The sequence below is a fragment of the Dicentrarchus labrax genome, unplaced genomic scaffold (assembly GCF_905237075.1).
Source record: "Dicentrarchus labrax unplaced genomic scaffold, dlabrax2021, whole genome shotgun sequence".
Taxonomy (NCBI): Eukaryota; Metazoa; Chordata; class Actinopteri; family Moronidae; genus Dicentrarchus; species Dicentrarchus labrax.
The window spans coordinates 21,432,740-21,458,191 of record NW_026136708.1 but is presented as its reverse complement, the minus strand read 5'-3'; the positions used below and the strand labels follow the sequence as shown (position 1 = coordinate 21,458,191).

The window sequence follows — 25,452 nt, the reverse complement described above, 5'->3', positions numbered from 1 at the left end:
CTCTCTGTGGAGAGAGTGATGCGCACCTTGGATTTGCTCTCTCAGTCAAGATTATGTTAATCTGCTCTAATCTCCTAACAGACGCTCGGGAACAGGCAGCACGAGACCAGGGCAAGTGGGGCACGCTGCACAACTGTCTGTGCAGACGGCCTTTATTCAGAGAAAATACAGGGTTTTTTTTATATGTATGATGCCTTCCAGAGATTGTAAGAAAGTATTTATATAAAAAGACAAAATACTTGATGAATGAAGACTGTGATAGCTGGTCATGTGACCCAGATGCAGCCTATTTATTAGACATGTGAGTGTGAATTTTACTGAGCAAACCTGAAGAAGCTACAGGCGAAAGGCTCCTGATAAATCACGGTAATTCCAGTGTGCGGTGGTTCATTTTGATTTTTAACTACATATCCTGCAACCTACCAGCACCTGACTGTTGTTGGCAGTGCATGGGGAGTTTAGTTTACTGGTTATAGGACAATATATCTACCTTTTAAGTACATGTAACCTGAGTTTTATTAGACATCTGTTGGGGCTCACTGTGAAACTGGTTCTCTTTCTGACTGTTTCACTGCCAGATTTCACCAAAATTCACAAAGCTGTGACACCAAACCACCAGAAAACCTCTTGCACATGTGGAGAAATGATTGTTGCATGACCCCATTTCTTTGGTCTCACTTGGGGGGGAGGTTTGTGAGAATGTGAATAGAGTCTCGGAGTATGAAAATATAAACAGTGTTATCATCATCAGTAATTCATCTGAAGCTTCCAGCGTGTCGGGCTGCTACTTCAAAGCCGCCAACATCCTGCTGCAGTAATGATCAATTAAAGCGGAACTGCGTCAGTTCGTGGCAGCGACGCTCGAGACCGAAATGCAGATCGGTGCATTTAAATGCAGGTCAGAGTGAGATTGCATTCAGGAAAGAGAAAGAAGTAGGGCAGCGGAGAGAGGGAGAGGACTGCAGTTTGGTCTGAGAGAGAGATGTGTTCTGGAGAGCTTTTCTAGTGTTGGAATAAAGATGATAGGCCTAATTAATTTGGTAATCCCGCTACCATAAAGTGTTAATTGTAATAACCCCTTAACTTTTCATCTTCTGTACTTCTGTACTTCCATAAACATTTCCATTTGTCAAAAACTTGACCAAGTATTACGACTCATATGCCTCGGCCGTTCATTGCATTCAGTGATAATTAACAAATAACAGCATGTTGACACCCTAAACGAAGCAGTGGTGGAAGAAGCATTCAGATCCTTTACTTAAGTGACGTGACATTCACATGGATGTCGTGAGGAAGGGGCTGTCCGTCCACCGTCCATGTGAATGCAGCATTAAACCAGATCAAATACTCCATTACGAGGAAAAACCCTGCATGGAATATATTACTTAAGTACACAAGTAGCCGAGGCTATTATGAGCAAAAAGAAAACATTTATTATTCATTAGTTATTATTTCTTCACAAATTACCCCATGTGAGTGTTTTACTATTATATTTGATCTATTATACTGTTTTAAGCCTAGTTGGTTCAGTTGAGGTTGAGCTGATTTAAACTATTTTACATTCTGTTGTGTAGTTAAATAAAAACATTTTTAGGAAACATAATGCACTGCTATCATGTTCTTTAAGTTCATCATATGTTTTGTACATAAAAACTGCATGAGATAAATGTAGAGGAGTATAAAGCAGCATAAAATGGAAATACAGTAGTAGATAGATAGATAGATAGATAGATACTTTATTTATCCCTTTATTTATCTCTAGCACGGCTACAAGGATGAAATTGTATCCCGTCAGCGTCTACAGGCCTCAGAAAACTTTAAACCAATATGGTGCATTAAGAGAAAGGGAGTTTCCGAATTTTAAAAAATCTCACTTCAACCCTGCAAAGTATGGAATCACTTTATTAAATTCATATCAGTATAATAACTATGATAGGATTGAGACTAATCGTCCAAACAAACAGTAGTATGGTCATTCATGGATCGAAGAACAGGAGTAATGACGGATGGTAACAACAACAAGCTTCACATGTTCTCGGATTAACTCGCTTATACACAAACACAAAACACATTAAAACCTTTTTTTTTTTTTTTTTTTGTCCCACTATAGTGATTTAATGAATGATTATGATGAATGCTATACAGTATAAATATGACGTCAGACGTTTCCAATGACAGGTCGAAACCGATTTAACAGCCGAAAGCCATTCGTTAGAAAAAGGGTGGACGATGATCTGAATATTCAGTACGTCATCATCGGTTGGATTTAATACCTCTAAGGCTCTCTCGTGGGTTTTTATGCATTTTTTTGGGGGGCTTTGTCAGAGGGAGCAAAGCAAACATTAGAAGAAAAATGTTTTTAAAAGGTATAAATCTCCCCTTTTTTATCAAATATCATCAATATCTGAAGGGTTATAATTAGTTATTATTGGTGCATCCGTTATATTCAACCACTAAAGCAGGGCTGTGAACACTAAGGCGTGACTGTGATTACATTAATACCCCCCTCACTCCAACCAAACTACCAAACTGGTTGAAATGCATTCTGGTCTATTGAGGCCACTTTAAGTAGAAAAAAAAAAAGATCTTCTAACGATTTTTTTTTTTACTTCGTGCGACTGCTCGAAGTTGATACAGTCGGCTTTAAAGAAGCCCTCGCTGTTTGATTTAGAGTCGCACCGACGCGTGACATTTACATCGAAATGAATCCATCGTGAGCTCGTTCATCACCTCGTTGTGTCACATTACAATCGTGTTCAAAAATTTTAAGAATTGTTGGGTTTTTTTTGTCCCTTACGACGGAGTATTAGGGCCAGACTGAGACTTTACGAGAATAAAGTCGTAACATTACGAGAATAAAGTAGTAATTTTATCTTCCCGCTGCGTTAGAATGAGGAATGTTGAGCCCCTTGTGAAGTTATACTTTGGTATCGGTTTCACAAATAAGGAAATACTTAATCTTTTGGCTCATCAGCATCAAATTATTATCAGTATCAGGACTTTGGAACAAATGTGCAAACGACTGAGTCTATTTCCAAGAAAGAACCACACGGACTTGGAAGAAATTGTTTCTTTTGTACATTATTCTCGTAATATTGCGACTTTATTCTCGTAATTTCCCAAATTTTATTTATTTTTCCTCTTAGGAATAATAAATAAATAAATAATAAATAATACTCCGTCGTAGTCCCTCCAGGGTGAAAACATGTCGATAATTTCTCATCAGGAGAAGTTTACCCTGAGAAGCACATCACCACATTTACACATCCAATAATCTTTGTTTGTAAAAGCAAGGAAACACACAGTTCAACTATTAGGTACAGTTTGCTGGTGTGTAATTTAAAGAACCTTTCTTTGTGCTGGGTTGCGTTACAGTTCAGTTACTGTACGAGGAGCACCGTGTGCCTGTGTATAATAAAGCCCAAAAGAGGATCAGGTAGTTGCAGTTTTGCAGGATTTAAAACACAGAACCACAAAACGAGTGCAAATGTTTGAGCAAGCGAGGAGCACACCTTGTTATTTCGCAAATGACATGAGCGATTTTTAAGGCTGTTTTACAAGTGTTGGAAGTTAAAGCTGCTACATGTAGAAGAATAAAATAGATTTTTGGGAGAATAAACGTAGTTATTTATTCGATACAGACAATTTCCGGAAGAGAACCGTCTCACTTTTGTGTGAATCAACTCCAATTTCAGAGGGAGGAAGCTTAAAACAACACACTTCCAACAGATCGACCCTCGACAATAAAAAGAAAACGGAGCCTTTGACGGAGAAACAAGAAAACAAAAAAACCCATAAACCTCCTAATCCCTCGACACACCTTCTAAGCAGCTCTGTGGGATTTGCTGTGATGTAATACACTACCATTAAAAAGGGATTTAGGAGGCTGCAAAAGTCATCAGGTTTCAAACTCGGCACGTAGCAGCTTTAAGAACCGAGAGCACACGAGTCAAATGATAAAACGGTTTATGGTTTATGTTTTCGTTCTCCCGCGGGTCTGAAGCCTGAAGGTTTACGAAGGCACTCATCGTGTAGACATCCAATAAAAACGTCCGAGTCACGTTTTTTATTCAAATTATTTAAAACTGCATCAATTATACTGTTTGATCTGATGTGCTTTGGTTAGCTTCAGATTAACGAGAAAAACTGTTAAAGACTCGTAACACATGACGGAGAAAACATTCAATTCAACTTATTAGATGAGTCAGAACCATCAAGTTTAGGTTTCTGGTTCAATATAGAAACTTATGGATATTAACCGGTGTTTGGGTTTAAAGGTGAGTCGGTTGTGGTGTTTGAGAGAGGAAGAAAGCCTCATACAGTTAATTAGAGCTCAGATCAGAGGGGGAACAGGAAGAAATATCCTTTAAATGTTCATTTTAAACTCACATTGTTTGATAGGAATCATCAAACTGTTAAAGGAATAGTTCAAAATATCAGGAAATGTGTTTATTTGCTTTCTTCGAGTCTTTTTTTGTGGAAATTAAATACATTAATTTCAGATTGTGGCAGATTGTGTGTGCTGGCGGTAGCTTTATATTTAAAGCAGCAGCAACTTTCAGTTTTAGTCGATTCTGGCGGCCCCTGTGGACAAAAGCGGTAGTGTTTCCACCGCCTCGCTTCATTGATTTCAAGAGGGAATCCGACCCGGAGGCAAACATTAATAATAACTGCACAGCCAATCTCCCTAATATAGAGTATTAAACTGATATATATACTGAATATTAGAGTGGTCTTCTGATATAACTCTCAGCAAGAAAGCAAATAAACACATTTCCTTAGATGTGCTTATAAAACTATTCTGTCTGAGAGTGTATGAATTTACTGACGCTGTACTCTTCACTTCAGGGCTCTGTACACACTCGCTGTGCGTCTGAGACTTTCACTCGTCAGTTTTTTACAAAAGAAACACAAGAAAGAGATTCAAAAATGAACATTTTGTTGTTCAGAAGAAGATATTAGCGTCTCTTTGAGAGGGCTGAAGGCAGAACTGTCAATGTGTGAGCGGCGAGGTGACTTGTAAAGACATTCCTCAGGGACATCAGATGTCATCACGTAGTGTACTTTTTTATGTGAGCAGTTAAACCAAATACAGTTCACGTCGAGTGCTGCACTTTTTTCTTTGGTTTTGTGTTTCCACGAGCGCACAAATATCGGGCCGGGTCTATACAACGGCTGCTGATGATGATCCGTACAGAGAGTCAGAGCGACGCAGTAAAAGTCTGAGTGACGGAGCAGCTGCTGTGTGTTGAGCTGAGGCGTCGGCGTGCTACAGGTTGCGTTAGGAAGACTGCACAGGCCATTCATATGTGTACGTAATATTCAGACATCCAAACGTCAACGGCAAGAAAAAACACAAACTTTAGAGTCTAAATAAGGCTGATTTCACTCAGAAACACTCGGATCAACCAGAACAGCGTTATTACTTCAGTGTACTGGATGTCTGTTTTATCCTATTTTGTTCACAGACGTACAATAAATGCAAGTTATCTCCACTTAAATACACCTGCTGTTACAATCTGGTTAGATGAAGCCCTGGAAGCTTTTTCCAGGTATATTAAAAACACTAATTATATCCATTATCTGACTTAAATAAGTAGTAATGTAGTGTAACTCCAGGCTGGATGCAGCAGAGGATGTGCTGTTAGGATACAAAGCATTATAAAAAAGTACCCTGTATTCATCCGATAGTTGCTTCCACCAATCAATCAGATCTATAAATCCCATCAATGCCACTGTGATAAAAGGAGCAAGTGCAAATTGTGAGAGAAGTTGATCACAGTTCCTCAATTCTTGGCAACGTGTATTTGAGTATATTAAAGAGTAAAAAGCTGGTTATGTGGAGAGAAAAAAGCTTAATAAGTTATTTTAAATGGACGCTGGCTACTGAGCATGTGCAGGAGAACTGTTGTTCACTACAACCTGAGTCTTATTTTCATAGTTTCCCACGTGAATCCCGATCGGTGAGGGTAATACTGCACACGGAGACTCTGTTTAGCGACGTTCCCAGATCTGATTATCGATGGGAACGACGGCCAGAACTATGAAAACAACACCCAGTGGATGCATCATGAAAAAAAGGGATTACAGCATAATACACCATCAGCCCGATCGAAGCCATCTGGGAACTTTTAAAAACCACCCGGGCAGGAAGAACAGAGCCGGAGCGTCGTCCCCCGTAATGTGTCCGAGCACTCAGAAGCTTTGAAGGGTTTCAGGGGAAGCGAACTATCTCCAGCATCTTTGAACGTTTCACATTTTCAGAGCGAATACGAGCTCCATCGAAGAAAAAGAGGATTTCACCTCTTTCTCCTCATTCTCGGAGGTCTCACAGTTTCTGTCCGAGACCTTCTGGGTTTACGTAAATGAGTCTCACACACACACACACACACACACCGTCTCCACCGGCGTGTAACTGCAGAGTTAAGAGGTCCCATCCTCTGATTTCACCTGTAAAGTCCCAATTCCCTGCAACCTGTAAATGCTGAACCCTTGTACCCGGGTAGAGTTGCAGTACAAAAACAAAACAAAAAAAAAAATGTCCACAGAGAGTAACAGGAAAGCAAATATCTTGTTATTTATATTATATAATAAATAATACAACTTTTGTTCATATATTTTTGTATATGTAAAAAAAAAAGTTCGGCCAAAAAAAAGGGGCGAAAAACACTTGATATAGAAGCAGAAATCATATATATCTATAGATATATCTATAGATATATATGTATATTGCCTAATTCTGAGTATGTGGAGTCGACGATCCATCTCAACTCCTGAGTTTGAGGAGGTGTTCAACCACCCGACCCCCAAAATAAAACCTTCTGCAGCACAAGCAGGGTGCGTTTCACCTGAGGAGGAGTCCAAGTTAAGCTGGAGCTTTATATTTATAGTCTATTACGGCGAGGAGACACCAATTAACCGCTATCTCTCTAACCATTCAGGTTCCTTCTCCGGGAGGCCGAAAGGTTTCCCTCCAGCTTAACTCAGTGCTTCAGTCCCCCTCCAACCCCAACAAATGTGCATCCATCTGCAGAAGAACGCTGAGAAAGAGGCCTCAGATGGTGACGTGAAAGGAGTCCCAGCTGTCGTCTTTGCCGACGCCGCTCCCGTTCTTGGCCGACGCCGCGCCGTCCCCGACCTCGCCGTCCGGCTGCTCCCCGGTGGGAGTGGCGCCCGGGCTCCGGGTAGTACTCGTCGTCCTCGTCGAAGTAGCCGTTCTCCATCATGCTGAGGGTGGAGGCGGCGCTCAGGTCCTGGCAGCTGCCCTTGTACTCCTGGATGGACTCGTGGAGCGACCACAGCTGGCACAGCAGGGACATGTCCTGCTGACGCAAACCCACCTGGAGACGGTGGAGGTTCTGGTTAATACGAGACACATTTCTGATGGACACACTAAAAAAAATCTGCTACTTTTTGGCAAAAAGCAACACAAACTGTTTCAGGGATTCACGCTCTATAAGAAATCATCTTCCAGGACCTTTCCAGGACATTTTCCAGGAGAACACAGATTACTTTTCAGGATATTTGGTCATTTTAAATCCATTTCCAGGTGTTTCCATGACCAGGAAACTAGCCTCTAATGCAGGCCCCTTACTACCAGAAATACCTGAACTCATTCATTTTCATGTCGTTTCGTTTCTTTGAGTCGGACTTTTGTGTTTCTGGATCTTCTGTAAGGAATCATGGAGCATTTTGAGAAGTATTGGTGGATTAATGTGGGTTTTTCAAAGGTTCAGGTTGATATTTAGAAAGCAGGGTGGTCCGATAATGCCGATAATAAAACTAAACTCATAATATAAATCCATTATTCCAGTTTTAGATAACAACATAATGCATTGGTTTGTGCTGTAGACTTCATATTGTGTCGGGTATTTAAAGGAGAGTGCAGGTACAGGCTGTCATTCAACTGCATTATTATACCATAATAAACATAATGACAGCCAGTTTTAGATCAGATTCACTGTCAGTGTTAATATTTAAAGAAAGGGAACCGAGGACGCGATTAAAGCCGGATTCAGAGAGTTGAGATTGTCTTAAAATGCCAGACAATCAGCCAATCGATCTATTATCGATCTATAATGATACTACAGCAACATATCCACAGCTAGCCATCAGGACACGGTTAATGTCGGACCCTGCCTCCAGTAAAAAGGGAGTAAAAGTGATAAAATGTTGGAAATGCAGCAAATTAAAGAAGCTGGAACTACAATTTTTTAGCATCTTAACACTTTTTTGTGAATAAAAAAAGCTATAAATTGTCTGATCGGTTCAGTTCAGAGCAAAATACATTTATAACCAGACACCAGGGCTGAAACAATTAGTCAATTAGTTTATTAATTGATTAAAAAACAAGTTATCAACAACCTTTTTATAACGGATGAATCATTTAAGGCATTAAACAAAGAAAAAAGCTAAACACCGACTGCTTCCAGCCTCTAAAATCTCAGAATTTGCATTTGTAATGTGAATTTTTACTATTTTCTCTCATTTTACAAACGATTTATTCTGAAAACGATGAATTAAATCTAATAAAATAGAATCAACAGAATAAATAGGTCCTTCCTTGCTCTCCTACCTCACATTATAGCATCACTAAGCTGAAAAACAGCCCGTGCGCAGGGTTGAAAAGAGCCTTTCTGACTGCATACCACTCAGCTGACAGTGCAGCATGAACCCAGGGGTCACTGCATTGTCGTCCAAACTAATTTCAGTCGGTTCAGACAGCTGAGAGCGAGCTCTGAAATACAGGAACTTCATTAGACACAGTAAGACCTGTAACAGTTGCAGCACCTGGAGCAGAAATAGGATTTTAGTAAAAGCCTGTAACTAAAATAAAGCAACAGTTTGACCCCTTTTTTTCCAGCTAAATGAGTGGATGTGAGGATACGTGCTGACCGTACAGTCTGCCTTCATAATGCTTCTGTTATCATAATCCCTGCTGCTGGGAAGGGAGTGTTAGAGAGTGAGTAATGAGTGTCTCACTCTGTTTACACCTCAATAACAACATGTATTAGGCCACCAGAGCACTTTATACTCATGAGTCATAAAACTTTTTTTGTTTGAAGCTAAAAAAGGTTTTAAAATTGAGCTTAGAATAAAAAAAAGCAGCACAAGCTTAATGCCTTAATTTGTCTCATCCAATGCAAAGCTGTCCCTGATCCTGCTTTCTCTTGTGTAATTCCTAATGCCAGACTCCGTTTTAAAAAGTCGCGTTTTTATCTCCTAAAGCTTACAAATGACTTTGTGTGATGTGTGGCATATTAACTGATTCACTCTGGGATTTAATAGGATATTTCTATAACCTCGGCTTGTATATAGCTATAATTCATTAAACAGATCTGATAATGTTTTTGGGTTGTTTGGTTGCACCTTTCTCCATTAGAAAGTGTAAGCGAAAGGGAGATCCACACCTGAAAGTTGATATTTTACGTATAAAACGTGGTGTGTGTTAAGTGATATTAAAGCCGAATCTACCAGGAGACTCTAATTAATCATAAAAACAGTTAAATCGTGTGTTAAAATGCGTGTAAATTTACACAAAATCTAAGCAACCGCAAACTACCGCAGTTTCTTTACGGAGTTCGGTATTAATGGGATTTTGTTTTTTTTTTTACCATCTCTTTCCTCAGGAGAGCCAGGGCAGCGTCGAGGTTGGCCGGCTTGTTGGCCAGCAGGTTGTCGGTGTTGTTCCTGCCTCGGCTCAGGTCGTCCTGGATCATGGTCTTCTTCACGTACATCCTCTCCATGTCTCTCCAGGAGCCGCCGCTCGAGTTCAGCAAGCCGCTCAGGCTCTTCGGCAGCGGGGGCAGACCCTCGATACAGGCCATCCCTCCCGCCGAACCGTTGCTCGACTTACCGTTCATCGTTACCGGTCAGCGCCGCTCGTGTTAACGCTCGAGTTTTTTGTTTTTTAACGGTGCTTTAAATCCGGTAAACGCCGAGAGTAAAACGGGCTCCCACAACCGACACCGAGCAACAGCCGTGCTGGTTTTCTCTGCCCGGGGCGGACAGCGACGCCACGTCAAAGTACCCGGATTGAGGTCGGTGAACTTCCGGTGGGGTTATCAAAAATAAAAGCATCAGTCTTTTTTACTTGAATATATATATATATAATTCCCTTTCTCCATCCACGGTATGATATGTATGATGTAATTTTAACTGTTTTATTGAGCAGATATCTTTCATTATATTAGTACATTCTACTCATTTTCATATCAAATAGACTTAGACTTTTCTTTGGTGATCTTTTTGGGATGACTCCCTCCAGCAGCTTACAAAACACTTAAAAAGAGGAAAACAGAAAATAAAAGAGGAATAAAAAATACAGTATAACATAGACAATAAACTCTTAGGTAACTATAGGAAGTAAACAACGATAGTAAACAATAAACTCTTAGCTAAATATAGAAAGTAAACAATAAACTTTCTATATTTAGCTAAGAGTTTATTGTTTACTATAATATAAATTAAATAATTACTAATTCATTAAATAATAGGCACGTAGGTGATATCGACATTAATTTACAGACATAATTAATAAATATCTAAATACAATAAAAAAAGCAATAACAAAGGATAAGAAATAAGAAACAAATACATCAATATATTAATAATAATAATGATGCGGAGATGCAGACATCCCCTCTCCCATTTATCTTCCCTTATTACTTTATTAGTTTAATTAGATTAGTTTAATATCTTATACAAATATACACAGTTGTACCGTATTCTGTTTTATTGTATATATTTTGTTTTATTATATTTTATTCTCTTTCTTCTTGTGCTGCTGTGTCAATTTGAATTCCCCCGACAGGGAATAAACAAAGGAAACATCTTAATTATGCAGCATTGATTGATTAAAATCCTAAAAAATAATATGTTTTAATTGTAAAGCATTTTGAAAATAATTACTTTTTCACACAATACAACCAAACAGTAACAAAATAACCCTGAGAGTGAATCAGAATAATAAAAGAAAAAACATAAAATTATATAGAGAAATGTATGAAAATTGGTTTGTTTCTGTAGATAAATTAATAATAATAATAATACGAAAGAAAATACAAACAATCACTTGTTCATATTCAACCAGATTTGGTAACAACAACCACCGGTAGTCCTACTAAAGTCCAATTTTAAAAACAGCAAACATTACATTGGGCGCCAATAACCAATATAATAATACATTTATTTATAAAGTAACTTTGACAGACAAGAGGCCAAATAAAGGTAAGACAGAAATATATAAATGAATATTAATAATATATAGTGATGAAAGTGAAAGCCAACAACACTGTGAGAATAAATACCCCGGTTTTATTTTGAATGTGAACTTCCGGTGCTGCTCGGTCGTTGTGAACTTGACGAACTGGACTCTGAGTAGTAAAATCCGCTTCCTGTCCTTTAACACAGAGACTGCTGGGCGTCTCCCTAATAAACATCATCTTTATTCATATTAATCAGCACACAGTAATCAATATTATGAGATAAGACCACTGATGAATGTTTGTAATGAGAAATTAGACACAAACAGTCATTTATAATTAATAAAATACCAACAAATATAAACTTTGTCTTGAGTTAAATTAATAATTAATTAATGTTTTTTACACCATAATGTACATTTTAAGTGAAAAACTAGTTTATGAATAAACATAAATAAGAAGTAGAGTTGTTTATTTATTAGTATTTAGTATTTATTCAAATTTATTGATTAGGAAAAAGGCATTTTAATTCACAATATTTTAATGAATCTACAATGTTCTCAGTTAGTTCTGTTTAACATTAAATGAAATGTTTTAATGGAACATTGTTCATTTGAGGGTAGACAGAGTGTGTGTGTGTGTGTGTGTGTGTGTGTGTGTGTGTGTGTGTGGGACAATAGTTTCAGAATAAAGGACAGATGGTGGGCTTCACTTCCTGCCCCCCCCACTCCACAGCCTGCCGCCCCGTCACAACAATAAAACAACAATAACCTTGAAATGGACACAAAAGCATCACACGCACAGCGACATGTGCTGTACCACACACACACACACACACACACACACACACACACACACACACTGGTTAAAGTTGTTACTTATAACTAAATGTCTTAAAAGAGTCGGAAATAAAAACCCCTACATCGTTATTTATTTATTTTTCGTGTTGTTTATTCGTCTCTTCGGCCTTTTAAAAGAGTCGTTTTTAACCTCCATGTTTCTACAGTAGCCCAGAAGAGACAAACCAAACACTGGCTCTAGATTGGACCTAAAGGCAGCTGTGGTGTCTGCGAACTTCTAGTCAGCCTTAGCGCTAACATTACATTCACCTTTATGGTTTTTACTTCATTAACTGCATTTCATTAAAGGTTCAAACTACCGTAAAACTTCTGATAATAACCCGGGCGTTTAACAACGCTGTCACTGAACTTCCTCTGCTTTTAGTGGGGACAGGCCTTTATTGGGGACAGGCCTTTAGTGGGGACAGGCTTTTATTGGGGACAGGCCTTTATTGGGGACAGGCCTTTAGTGGGGACAGGCTTTTATTGGGGACAGGCCTTTATTGGGGACAGGCCTTTAGTGGGGACAGGCCTTTATTGGGGACAGGCTTTTATTGGGGACAGGCTTTTATTGGGGACAGGCCTTTAGTGGGGACAGGCTTTTATTGGGGACAGGCCTTTATTGGGGACAGGCCTTTAGTGGGGACAGGCTTTTATTGGGGACAGGCCTTTAGTGGGGACAGGCTTTTATTGGGGACAGGCCTTTATTGGGGACAGGCCTTTAGTGGGGACAGGCTTTTATTGGGGACAGGCCTTTATTGGGGACAGGCCTTTAGTGGGGACAGGCTTTTAGTGGGGACAGGCCTTTATTGGGGACAGGCCTTTATTGGGGACAGGCCTTTATTGGGGACAGGCTTTTATTGGGGACAGGCCTTTATTGGGGACAGGCCTTAATTGGGGACAGGCTTTTATTGGGGACAGGCTTTTATTGGGGACAGGTCTTTATTGTGGACAGGCTTTTATTGGGGACAGGTCTTTATTGGGGACAGGCTTTTATTGGGGACAGGCCTTTAGTGGGGACAGGCTTTTAGTGGGGACAGGCCTTTATTGGGGACAGGCCTTTATTGGGGACAGGCTTTTATTGGGGACAGGCCTTTATTGGGGACAGGCCTTTATTTGGGACAGGCCTTTAATACCTTTAGCACTAAACTCTAACTGCTGCTTCTTTTGAGTTTTATTCAGCAAATTTGAAACTAACATGATGATTTTGATGCTTCAGATGTTTTGTTTTTCGTCTCTCTTGTTTACCGGTCAGTCAGAATGAATTAACGTTAAACTTTGTGGTTCACAGTTTTAGTAAAATCTAGTGAACGATTGAATTGCGGAGAATCAATAACTGATCTAACGATGTTCATTAAGTACATACTGACAGAAGTTTAAACATTTCTATTTGTGTAGGAGATTAAAACGACTGAAAACTCGCTCTAGTGGGCGACCCGGTGGCTTTTAAGAGGTTTTATACATCGAGATAATTTCTATAAAATCCAGACCAGGCCTCTATTGGAGACCTGCGTTTATTTGTCACAGCGTGTAGCCACAGCAGGCTTTTAAAAGAGACCTGCGTCTATTAGAGACCCTGCTTTTATTGGAAGTTTTACGGTAATTTATCAATGTTTTTGACCTAAAGTGATTCTTACACTCTGAAAAATGTGAAATAAAAATAAAACTTTTAACGTTACATCCTGACCTCATAGCGTTGGCTGCTGACCCTGAATATCCTGTGATGGATAATAAACTAACATTGTGTTTTAATACCATTTAACTCAGCTCAGTATCATATCTTAGATGTTGCCCCCCCCAACTCTGTATACGACCTAATCCAGCTCTTAAAGCAATTAGCCATCAGCTGACGCTCCACAGCTGCACACTTTAAAGAGACTGATCAAGGACAATCTGTTTTATCCTCGTGTGTGTGTGTGTGTGTGTGTGTGTGTGTGTGTGTGTGTCCCTCTATATAAGCTCCCACCATCACCATCATCATCGTCACTGCCTCCTGAGATCACGGGATTAGGCGTATGATTGCCGCCCCCCCGGGGAGGCGTGGAACCGTATCAGGCTCGTATTAATGCAGGCCGGCTAATAACGGTCTAAAGCTTATGTCCCTGCTGGAAAGGCCAAAATATTTACAGTAATTACTTCTTATATTACCCCTTCTTTTTTAATGCTGTTGTTTAATATCAGTTAGTTTTTATTAAATATTCTGTACAATAGTGCTGAAAAAGGGCAAAAAAAATTATAATTTATCAAGAAAAAGGTCAAATATTTGCTCCCTTTCTCTGTTTTCTGTCACTGTTAGTTGGATACGTTTGGTTATTTCTGAGAGGAAGGAGTGTGTGTGTGTGTGTGTGTGTGTGTGTGTGTCAGCAGGTCAGGGAGGAGGACGAGGATGACAGCTTCCTCCCCGAGTCAAACAGGAATGAGATCAGAATGAGACAATGTGTGTAATCTATATCCTTCTATAAGGGATAATATAATAAAATCACATTTAATGGTGCGTTCAGGGTCCCAGGGTGACCAGATATATACGTTACATTCTGCTGCTTTCGAGCCACTAAATGGATAAAACAGCTTCCTCTTCCTCTCTGTTGAAGACAGGAAACACTGAGTAACTTCCTGCTGCGGGAATGTGAACATATTGAGTCCGTACGATGCCTTCAGGTAACGCTTTCCCCCTCGGAAACGGCTACTTCAGGAGCGGGTATAGGCGTCAGTGGTGGAAGTTTACTCTCACTGTGATGTGTTCAGTTGTTTTAACTTAAATTGGACATTTTAATGTAACACAAACTCAATATTTTAAGTTAAAAAAGATTATTGATGAAGCAGCTTTAACTTGTACATTTCTGATTAAATACTTTTTACTACGTATTTTGTTTTCACGCTACAAATAAAAATGAAGTCAGTGTCACTTAAAATTACTAAAAAGACTTTATCAATAATGTTTTTAACTTTTTTTTTAACATTTGAGTATTTCAATGTTACATTACATTCATTTGACAGCTACTTTAAACCAGTAAACATGTTTTTATCTTGTGACACCTTACAAAGATCTGTACGAGCACATTCACTAAACATTAATTTCCCTTTTAAACTTCTGACAGTTTGCGGCCTAAAGAGTTAAAATCATAAATAAAAATAAAAATAAATAGATTTTGAGACTTTAAATTCACTTTACTGATAACACTTCTGAACTTTTACTCGAGTAAATGGAGTATTATTTTTAAGTCCTGCACATTGTTCGATCACTTTATTGAGAAACATCCAGTGAAAGTGAATTTAATGAGTGTAAACTGCGGTACAGTGTTTAAAGTACAGCGTCTGTATGTTCTGAAGACTCGTTGGAAACCTTTTCTTCTCCTTTAAACATCAAACGTTGGTTCCTCACACATCCTCCGTGCTTTCTTCCTCCTCCTCCTCCTCCTCCTCCTCCTCAGTGCTCCTGCAGACTGTGGTAATCGTAATGCGACGGGTATTTGCTGACACTCTTTGTCTCTGCCTCTGGCCGAGCTCCAGTCCTGCAGGGACGGGAGGGCGTAGTCCTGATCAGCAGCTGGCCTCACGCTGTCTGACCTCTGACCTCGCCCTCCTCCCCCTCTTCTTTTCTGCTCCCCCACCACTTTCTGTCTGCCCTTATCCTCTCCCTGTCTCCAGCACAACTCCTTTCATGATGAACAGTTGAGGGGCGTCACAGTGTCGTTGTGATCTGAACCCGCAGCTCCTCTCGGCTTTACCGCTCTGGCAGCTGTTTGCAGAGAAGAACAACCCTTCCTGCAGACGCAGTTAGAGCATGAGTGGAAACACTGAGCAGCTTAAGAGACAGATGTTTCCCTCAGAGAGCAAAAAACAAGAGCAGAAAGAGAGTGAACATGTGGATTTACATTCATCGTGTGGACACAAACAAGACGAATAAATAAAGTTCCTCCTCGGATTTTCACACAGTCAGAATAAAGAGACAGATCAGGAATCAATAAGGGAATCAGACCAATAATCAGAATGGATAATGTGATAAAAGGATGTTAAACCCAGGGTGAGGCCACATACTCAGACTGAGTCATGTGAAGGATTTTGGGAGGCCTGAAGAGTTCGATGTGTTCAATAATTTAAAGGAAACTAGAGAAAAGTTGAAAGACAGATTTACGTCCACCTGGAAAAAGATGACTTGGACTTTTTATACAACGCCACAATGAAGTTGATATATTTGGTTGAAGACCTCGTTCAAATACACAAAGCTGTGTATTAGGACCTGTGCCTAAATACAGCCTTATTTTAATCTGATGCTTTATATTATTCCATATTCATTATTTAGATGGATACAGTTTCATAATTTAACTTTTATTCTGATGATTCTGACAGGAGAGATGCTTTAAAACAAAACATCGAAGCAAATACGACAGTAAAAAATGTTTTATTTGGCAACAGAACATAAACACATTCAGAACTTTCATTTAAAAACAGACACACATAAAAGTGGAGCAGACATAAAGTTAAAGAAGTAAAAAGTTTCCACTCTAAAAGCTGAAGCAGGCACAGATACCTGCTCGCTGCCCGACCGACTGCGGAGGAATAAATAGCTGTGAAGTGTGAAACCTGACTCCCACAGATCAGCTGGGGTCAGGCAGAGTCTCCTGCTGTCTGAAGGGCAGCAGATGCAGATTTTTAAAGAGGATCGATGGAGAGGAGGCAGAAATATCCTCCATCAACGCAGCAGCATCTGGATATATTGATCCTGTTCAATCAGCTGCTTCACTGCAGTGGAAGAGGAGGTCATTCTTTAAATATTCAACAGTTTAAAACAAGAATGATTCAGTTTCTGGTCGAATACACAAACCTGCAACCAGCCAGCAACATAATTTAATGTTTAAAAGTTTAAATGTTTGTTTTTCCTGATAAAAAAATGACACAATTATCTCGAGTTAAATTCTGTAAAACGCTGCTGTTCTCTGAGTGTAAGGCACAAACTGTCAGACAGGCACTCGTACAGTGAGGTAATAAAGAGAACCACAACCATCCAATCAGCTGGTCGAAGACGAGTCAAACCATCTTCTTCAAATCAAAGTTCAAACAGCAACGAGGAGCTTTCATTGGGTGGATTCTGGCGGCCCCCTGTGGACAAAGGTGGAAGTGTTTCCGTCTCCCAGTCCTCCTCGTTCAGGAGAGACAGGAGTCCAGATGCTCGTTGATCTTTGACTCCGGCACCCGTGCCTGGCACGCCGGGCAGCTGACCGTCAGCGCGGAGGAGGATGAGGATGAGGAGGAAGAGGAGGTGGGAGCACTGTGCAGCCCCCCAGAGGAATGTAGGGAGGAGGAGGAGGAGGAGGAGGAAGAGGAGGTGGCAGTGGCGGTTCTCTGCTGCACTGCAGGTGATTTTGTCCTCTGCGCCTCCCTCGACGCCGCCGTAGCGCCGCCTAACGTCTTCTGGAAGAAGCCAAAGATGGTGGCCGAGCTGCTGCGGTCGTCCCACGGCCTCTTCCTCGACGCCGGACCGCCACCAGCAGCTCCTGTCGCACCGGCGCTGTTAGAGTGACTGAAATACTTGGGCTGTGTCGGTTGAGCGGGGCTGCCTTTGCTTCCTGTAACTACAGAAGAATACTTGGATTGGGCGGATTCACTCGGGCTCGGCTTCGCTGCCGTCGGAGAGGAAGAAGAGCGGTTACTTTGCGGTTTGGGAAAGAAGGAAGAAGCAGAGGTGGCGCTCGCTGTACAGTGCGGTGCTGTCAGTGAATCTCTGGTACTGTCTGTGCTGGAGGGGGACGACTGACTCGCTGACTTCCTGAGGGTTGCGCTGTTGAAGAGGTCGTCAATGGACCGCTGTCTGATTTTATTCGCTTCCTGGCTGCCGCCGCCGCCGCCGTGGGGTTTGGGGATTCTCACCGGCGAGCCGTTGATGTTGACGAAGTATCTCGTGTTACCGACGGACCTCTTCACAGGTGGCTTCGATCCCGCGGAGGGAAAGGAGCGAGGGACGCCGGCGCGAACGGGAGAACTGAGGGTTTTAGCCGGAGACGGCGGGGTGAAGGGTTTCTTCGGAGAGGAAGAGGCGGGGCTGGACGAAGCAGGCACGACGGGTTTGTGAGACGGGGAGGAAGCTGTGGAGGACTGGGAATTCCCTCCGAGTAGGAAGCCTTTGCCACTAAACGGGATGATGTTCCTGATGTCCTGTAATCCGGAAGCTGAGAGGGGAAAAAGGTACAAAGTCAGAGTCTGATGGGAGAATGAATTATTCTCTAAAGCAGCTTCTCAACATTTTAAACTGAAACAGTCGCAAAGACACATAAAACGGATCAGGAATTAAAAAAGGTCCCGTAGAGGAACAAGCTCGTCACCTGGAGTCGTACTGGAAGGTTTTCCATTTCCCGGGTTCTTCTTCTCCGAGGGCTTCCCGTCCTTTTTACCGTCCTTCTTGCCTTTTTTGCCGTATCCTTCCGGCTCTTTGACCTTGGCGTACGTCCCCCCACACGTCCTCCTGTGGTCCTCCCACCAGGGGTCCTGGGAGGACGGAGCCCGGTTCATGGCCCTCTTCACGAAGCCGAAGTAGGGCTTGCGGTTCTGGCAGGGCCCGTTGCATTTCCACCAGTGCTGCCGGTACACGTCGACCTCGTCGTGGAAACTGTGGTAGACCTGAGGAGAGACGAGCGTGAAAGGCTGCGACGAGATCCGCTAAATACATCAACCGAAGAGAAAACACCTACAGAAATCTTGGTCCCGGTGGCGTCGTTGATCCGGTTCATGTGCTTGCAGAACTCTGGCCCGTGGCCGTCGCGGTCTCGGTTGTTCTGGGTCACAAACAGCAGCGCGTGAATCATTTCGTGAAGGAGAGTCTGCGGAAGCAAAAGAAGTAATGTTTAATGTAGGAGACGCCGTCTGAAGAAGAGCTGCTGTGTTTTATTTCTTTACCTTTCTTTGTGTTCTGTATGTTTTTGTTTTTGGACCTCTGTAAGTAAATGGTTGTAAGCCTTTGTAATAAGCCCTATATTATGTATTCAGTTGTGTGTGTGGTTTCTGTGTTAATCGGATCCTTTTCTTCTTTAACAGAAGTTGCTGATTCTCTTTACTGCCGATTGAAGTATTTAAAGTATTCTAAATAATATTTGTAAGAGAGGAATTTTAATAAAATACTCGGCGTAACGATCCACCTCACCTGCACCAGGTCTTTCCTGGGTCGGAGCTTCAGCAGAGGCTCACTGAGTCGGATCGAACACAGTCCGCCTCGGCCCTCGTAGGAACACACACCGGCACACCTACGAGAAAAACACAGTACAAACATTATAGACAGGACGCACATAAAACCACACTGAAAGCATCATTTGCACTCTACGGAAGCCCATTTCTGCCAGTGTGATGGGGAAAAAGGATCCTGCAAGTCATTATAATGAGAAACTTATTTATATTTCGACTTAGAACGAGAACGTTTCTCTTTATTTCGAGATAGTAAGGTGCTACGTTGATAAAGTTTTTAATTAATTTATGATACTAAGTCAAAAAAGCTGAGGTTTCTAATTTTTTTAAAGATTTATTTTGATAAACTTTATCATTATTTGAAGATACGAAGTCAAAAAACTGAGGTTAATCATTATTTTAAGATAGTATATCTTTATTTTGATAAAGTTTATCATTATTTTAAGATAGTATTTCTTTATTTTGATAAAGTTTATCATTATTTTAAGATAGTATATCTTTATTTTGATAAAGTTTATCATTATTTTAAGAAAGTATGTCTTTATTTTGATAAAGTTTATCATTATTTTAAGATAGTATGTCTTTATTTTGATAAAGTTTATCATTATTTTAAGATAGTATATCTTTATTTTGATAAAGTTTATCATTATTTTAAGATAGTATGTCTTTATTTTGATAAAGTTTATCATTATTTTAAGATAGTATATCTTTATTTTGATAAAGTTTATCATTATTTTAAGATAGTATATCTTTATTTTGATAAAGTTTATCATTATTTTAAGATAGTATTTATTTATTTTGATAAAGTTTATCATTATTTTAAGATAGTATATCTTTATTTTGATAAAGTTTATCATTATTTTAAGATAGTATATCTTTATTTTGATAAAGTTTATCATTATTTTAAGATAGTATATCTTTATTTTGATAAAGTTTATCATTATGATGACTTAGAGAATAATTTTTTCCTTCCATATCTACAGCCACACCAAACCCCATTCAAAAATCAGCCCATTTTATTTGCAGTAATACCATTAAAACAACCACAGCTGACTTACAGTGTCATTCTTTGGCTCCACTTCACCTCCACACCGCTGAGCTTCCCCCAGAAGAAGGTGGCATTGAACCCCAGAAACATGGCTCTGATATCGGGGTTGGGGTCCAACATCTCCCAGGACTCGTCCACGATGGACATCGGCCTCTCGGGCCGGACGGCCGGCTTCCAGTGGGGCACAACATCGCTGCCACCTCCGGCTACCTCCACCTTCCTCTTCTTACTGCTCCGTCCGAGGCCGCTCTCCTGGAAGCCGCCGGACGGAAACAAAGATGTCTGGTACTCGTTGTTGAAGCGCTCCTGGAGCTGAATGGCGAGCAGAAGATCATCCTCCATTACAGCGGATCGATAGCTAACGTTAGGAGCTTCTCGATGTTACTTTACTGAAGCTCTAAAACAAGAGACAGCCTCACCGAAGTCCGTCAAACATGTTACCCGTGAAAACATACTCGGATTGGTGTCAGGAACATTCATATCTTCACTGTCAGTCCGAGGCTAGCGTCAAGTTTGACGTTCTCTCGAAACGACCCAATCATATCCGGTAGGGATTTCAAAATAAAACGTCTGGAGAAAAAAAACAAAACAACAGTTGCCATCTTTATAGAGGAGAAGTAGCCATTTTTAAAACGTTTTAATGTGTATTTGAATTAAACAAAAGCACTGTTGTGTTTCTGTTCTACAGCATGTACTAATGTTATACAGTTATTGTGATGTTTTACTCTTGTAATGCCGCTCGGTTTCCGCTCTGGAGTTGAGTAACTCTCGCGAACTTCACCAAACGTTCGCTCGTTTGAAACCGTAGAAAGGCATTCTGGGATTTGTGGTTTTCTCCGTTTAAAGTAGTTGGCCAGTCTAAAACCCACACGGGGATGTGTTATTGTAGTTTAATGATTAGATTAATGGGAATCAACAACAAATACGTAGTTTATATTTTAAATACTATAATAAAATATCGATCTTGACTCCTATTAGCGACCAAATTATATTAAAATATGTTTGTTATTATTCAATTTGTTGGCCAACTAATTTGACGTCCCAGGGTGTCAACCAGGCTGGGGCTTCCTGTTTGGGTTGCAAGCGGAAATGCAACCTAGGAGCCTCTGAGAGCTCTTCCTCTGTGCACATTTCTAATAATTCACCACTAAATAAACGCACAGGCGACTGAAGATGTCGGAAACCGGGAACCGACTACGGAAGCTGCTCGAATCGCCGAACTTCGACCCGCAGAACTACGTGAAGCAGCTGTCCCAGCAGTCCGATGGCGACCGAGATCTGCAGGAGCACCGTCAGAAGATCCAGAACCTGGCCGACGAGACGGCTCAGAACCTGAAGAAGAACGTCTACAAGAACTACCGACAGTTCATCGAGACGGCCAAAGAGATCTCCTACCTGGAGAGCGAGATGTACCAGCTGAGTCACATCCTCACCGAGCAGAAGAGCATCATGGAGAGCATCACGCAGGCCCTGCTGTCCACCGACAAGGATGAGACCTCCAAGGAGATGCAGGCTGCTTTCCCCAAGGAAACCGAGGAGGTGAAGCAGAGGACGCTCACCTCCCTGCTGGAGAAAGTGGAGGGCGGTAAGAACATCATGGACACCCCGGGGAGGCATCTGGTCTACAACGGGGACCTGGTGGAGTTCGATGTGGACAACATGTCTCCCATCCAGAAGGTGCACGCTTTCCTGATGAACGACTGTCTGTTGATCGCCACCTGGCTGCCGAACCGCAGGGGAACCGTGAAGTACAAATACAACGCGCTGTACGACCTGGAGAGCTTCGCCGTGGTCAACGTGAAGGACAACCCTCCCATGAAGGACATGTTCAAGATCCTCATGTTCCCGGACAGCCGCATCTTCCAGGCGGAGAACAGCAAGATCAAGAAGGAGTGGCTGGAGATCCTGGACGAGACCAAGAAGAACAAAGTCACCAAGGACCGGCACAAAAAGGAGGAGGAGGTCCCCACGTCTCCCGTCAGGGTCGAGGTGTCCACCAACCCTTTCGACGTGGAGGACGACGAGCCCGCGGACGCCGAGGAGAACGTGGACCTCAGCCTCGAGTGGATCCAGGAGCTGCCGGAGGACCTGGACGTCTGCATCGCCCAGAGAGACTTCGAGGGCGCCGTGGACCTGCTGGACAAGCTCAACGGGTATCTGAAGGACCAGCCGGTCACCCAGAGGGTCAAAGAGCTGCGGCTGAAGGTGGACGAGCGCGTGCGGCAGCTGACGGAGGTCCTGGTGTTCGAGTTGTCTCCGGATCGGTCGCTGCGTGGTGGACCTAAAGCGACCAGGCGGGCCGTGTCCCAGCTCATCAGACTAGGTCCACACCCGTTTTATTTACATGGAGTAGTTAAATCTGTTTGGAGCAAGTATGCAAACATCGGTCTGGAGGTTGTTAAAGTGAGAGTGTATTAAATGAAATACCTGTTGTTCCACCGTGTTGCAGGTCAGTCCACCAAAGCCTGCGACCTGTTCCTGAAGAACCGTGCGGCGGCGGTGCAGACGGCCATACGCCAGCTTCGGATCGAAGGCGCCACGCTGCTCTACATCCACAAACTCTGCAACATCTTCTTCACCAGCCTGCTGGAGACGGCCAAAGAGTTCGAGATGGACTTTGCCGGGAACACGGGCTGCTACTCCGCCTTCGTGGTCTGGTCCCGATCGGCCATGAGGATGTTTGTGGACGCCTTCAGCAAGCAGGTGGGTGGGAGGAGAACTTTGGATACTTTGAGGGTTGTGAAGCTGTAAAGAAAATATCCTAATAAAGTGTTTATTTTTTGTGTCTGGATCAGGTGTTTGACAGTAAGGAGAGCCTGTCGACGGCAGCGGAGTGCGTTAAAGTGGCGAAGGAGCACTGTCAGCAGCTGACGGAGATCGGCCTGGACCTGACCTTCACCCTGCAGTCGCTGCTGGTCAAAGACATCAAGGCGGCCCTGCTGAGCTACAAGGACATTATCATGGAAGCCACCAAGCACCGAAACTCAGAGGAGATGTGGAGGAGGATGAACCTCATGACCCCCGAAGCTCTGACTAAACTCAAGGTGGGTTCGGCTCTTCTGATGATGTGTGTGTGTTGGTTGTGGGTGTCGGAGTTTACGGGGACTTTGTTTTCCTTCATCTGTTGGTGAAGTCACAAAAAGGGATTTATTGTTTAATTAATCGACCAAAAATGAACCCGCAACCATTTTTTTAATAGTTGTTTAAGTCTATCATCAGGAAAAAAATACAGAATATGCTATTTGAAAAAGTAATCTGTACTAAAATGATGTTAATAATAATATGTTTTTTTTGTATAGCACCTTTTACATAACAAATGCATTACTTTACAACAAAATAATTCACATGCACTGAGGGCTTCACGTCATTAAAGACATAATTAACATAAAACAGGGATATAATGCCATAATTAACGGAAAATAAGACTCACTGAATAATAATAACTTTTAAAAAATACATACAATCAAATAAAGTATAACATTTTATAGTGCGAAGCGTCACCCAGCTTTCTTTCAGATGTTTGTTTGAACCTTCCAGTAACCCAGCAGCAGATGATCGCAGTGTAGCTTTGATCCTTGCCCATTAAGACCTTTGTATATAAGGAGGAGGGCTTTAAAATGAATTCTAAATCTTCCAAGAGGCCGGTGGAGAGCGCCGGTGGAGAGCGCTGCTGCAGCACCGATTTCTACCTGTGTGCACATTTTTAGACGTACTGGATACCGAGCGCTGACGACTTATAAACTGTGAGTTAAATCACCAGCTGAAGCTTCACCATATTCATCTGTTTCCCGACAGGACGAGATGCGGAGCTGTGGCGTTGGCACCTTCGAGCAGTACACCGGCGACGACTGCTGGGTGAACCTGAGCTACACCGTCGTGGCCTTCACCAAGCAGATGATGAGCTTCCTGGAGGAGGGCCTGAAGCTCTACTTCCCCGAGCTGCACATGGTGCTGCTGGAGAGCCTGCGGGAGATCATCCTGGTGGCCGTGCAGCACGTGGACTACAGCCTCCGCTGCGAGCAGGACCCGGAGAAGAAGGCCTTCATCGTGCAGAACGCCTCCTTCCTCCACGACACCGTGCTGCCGGTGGTGGAGCGGAGGTTCGAGGAGGGCGTGGGAAAGCCGGCCAAACAGCTGCAGGACCTGAGGAAGAGCACCAGGCCGGTTCGAATCAACCCCGAGAGCACCACGTCTGTCGTCTGAGACTAAAAGGATGGACACTTAAACGCTCTTTTACTGACGTTGTAGAAATAACTGCCTGATATTGGTTGTTTTAAAGGACACGAAACGACAGGACTCTCTCAAAAACACCTGCAGATATTGGCCAATATTAATGAGGAAGGATCTGACGTTAGTACTGCTTTCACAAATCCTTGTTCCTGCACTCAATATTTGTTTTTGAGCAACAAACATCTTCCTGTTTTCATGTCAGGTCGCAGTGATAAGTGAACCAAGAGGCATGCAGCTCCTTAAAGTTGTGTAATAGTGCAGCGAATACATTAAGAAACATGTATTTGTTGCACTATTACAGACGTATATGAGACAGTAGATACGTTTGTTTATTTTCGGATCCGAATTGTTCTGTGCGGTTTTGTGCACACGTGTGTTTTCCGAAATGTAATCACGCATTTTATTACAGACAATAATCTGATGTTAATGGAAAACTAATGTTTATGCTGTTGGAAAGTTTGGAAGCAGTATGGTTGTGACGCTACTGGACCATTATTAGACACTAATAGTATTCTAGCACACTAGGACTGATTTAAAAGGGACTGAAAGCCAAACGCACTGGTTAATGTTCACTGTTTAACACAAACACATGAAATTTAATAAAGATCATGATGCACGAGCGCAGCTGTTTGGTTCCTCTGTGTCTTTATTCCCGCTTGTTTGAATTATAACATTATAATTAACATTTATAACAATTATTTCTGTTATAATCAGTTACAGTTTGCCCAAACTTGAGCCAAAATACACAACTGTGTAGAGCAACACGTGTACTTTGTATTCTGACTTTACTTCCCTGTCAAAAGTCTTTTGATCTTCTACTTTATCAGGTAAAATGTACCCAAAGAATTAGACTCCTAGACCTTTTTCACAGCAAGCATTCTGACTCTTCGTGGCAGGAAACAGACCTAATGACATTAATGATTATAAGAAATACGACACACAAAATGCCGCCATCATT

General features: G+C 41.8%; 3 protein-coding genes across 3 annotated transcripts; 1 reads left to right on the top strand and 2 right to left on the bottom strand.

Moving 5' to 3' along the window:
* Positions 1-1,884: 1,884 nt before the first annotated feature.
* Positions 1,885-10,028, bottom strand: fam89a (family with sequence similarity 89 member A). The gene is given in 3 exon segments (XM_051409792.1): positions 1,885-7,177; positions 7,179-7,340; positions 9,615-10,028. Coding segments are annotated over 3 exon segments (534 nt in total). The 5' UTR covers positions 9,864-10,028; the 3' UTR covers positions 1,885-7,054.
* A 6,401-nt stretch (positions 10,029-16,429) lies between these two features.
* Positions 16,430-20,819, bottom strand: sprtn (SprT-like N-terminal domain). The gene is made up of 5 exons (XM_051409769.1): positions 20,275-20,819; positions 19,179-19,278; positions 18,730-18,858; positions 18,364-18,658; positions 16,430-18,210 (listed from the first exon to the last, which is right to left on the bottom strand). The coding sequence occupies exons 1-5, from the start codon at positions 20,604-20,606 to the stop codon at positions 17,189-17,191; spliced, it is 1,878 nt and encodes a 625-aa protein (XP_051265729.1). The 5' UTR covers positions 20,607-20,819; the 3' UTR covers positions 16,430-17,188.
* A 496-nt stretch (positions 20,820-21,315) lies between these two features.
* exoc8 (exocyst complex component 8) lies at positions 21,316-25,118 on the top strand. Its single transcript, XM_051409765.1, has 4 exons — positions 21,316-22,587; positions 22,714-22,967; positions 23,060-23,308; positions 24,060-25,118. The coding sequence occupies exons 1-4, from the start codon at positions 21,438-21,440 to the stop codon at positions 24,465-24,467; spliced, it is 2,061 nt and encodes a 686-aa protein (XP_051265725.1). The 5' UTR covers positions 21,316-21,437; the 3' UTR covers positions 24,468-25,118.
* Positions 25,119-25,452: the final 334 nt, after the last annotated feature.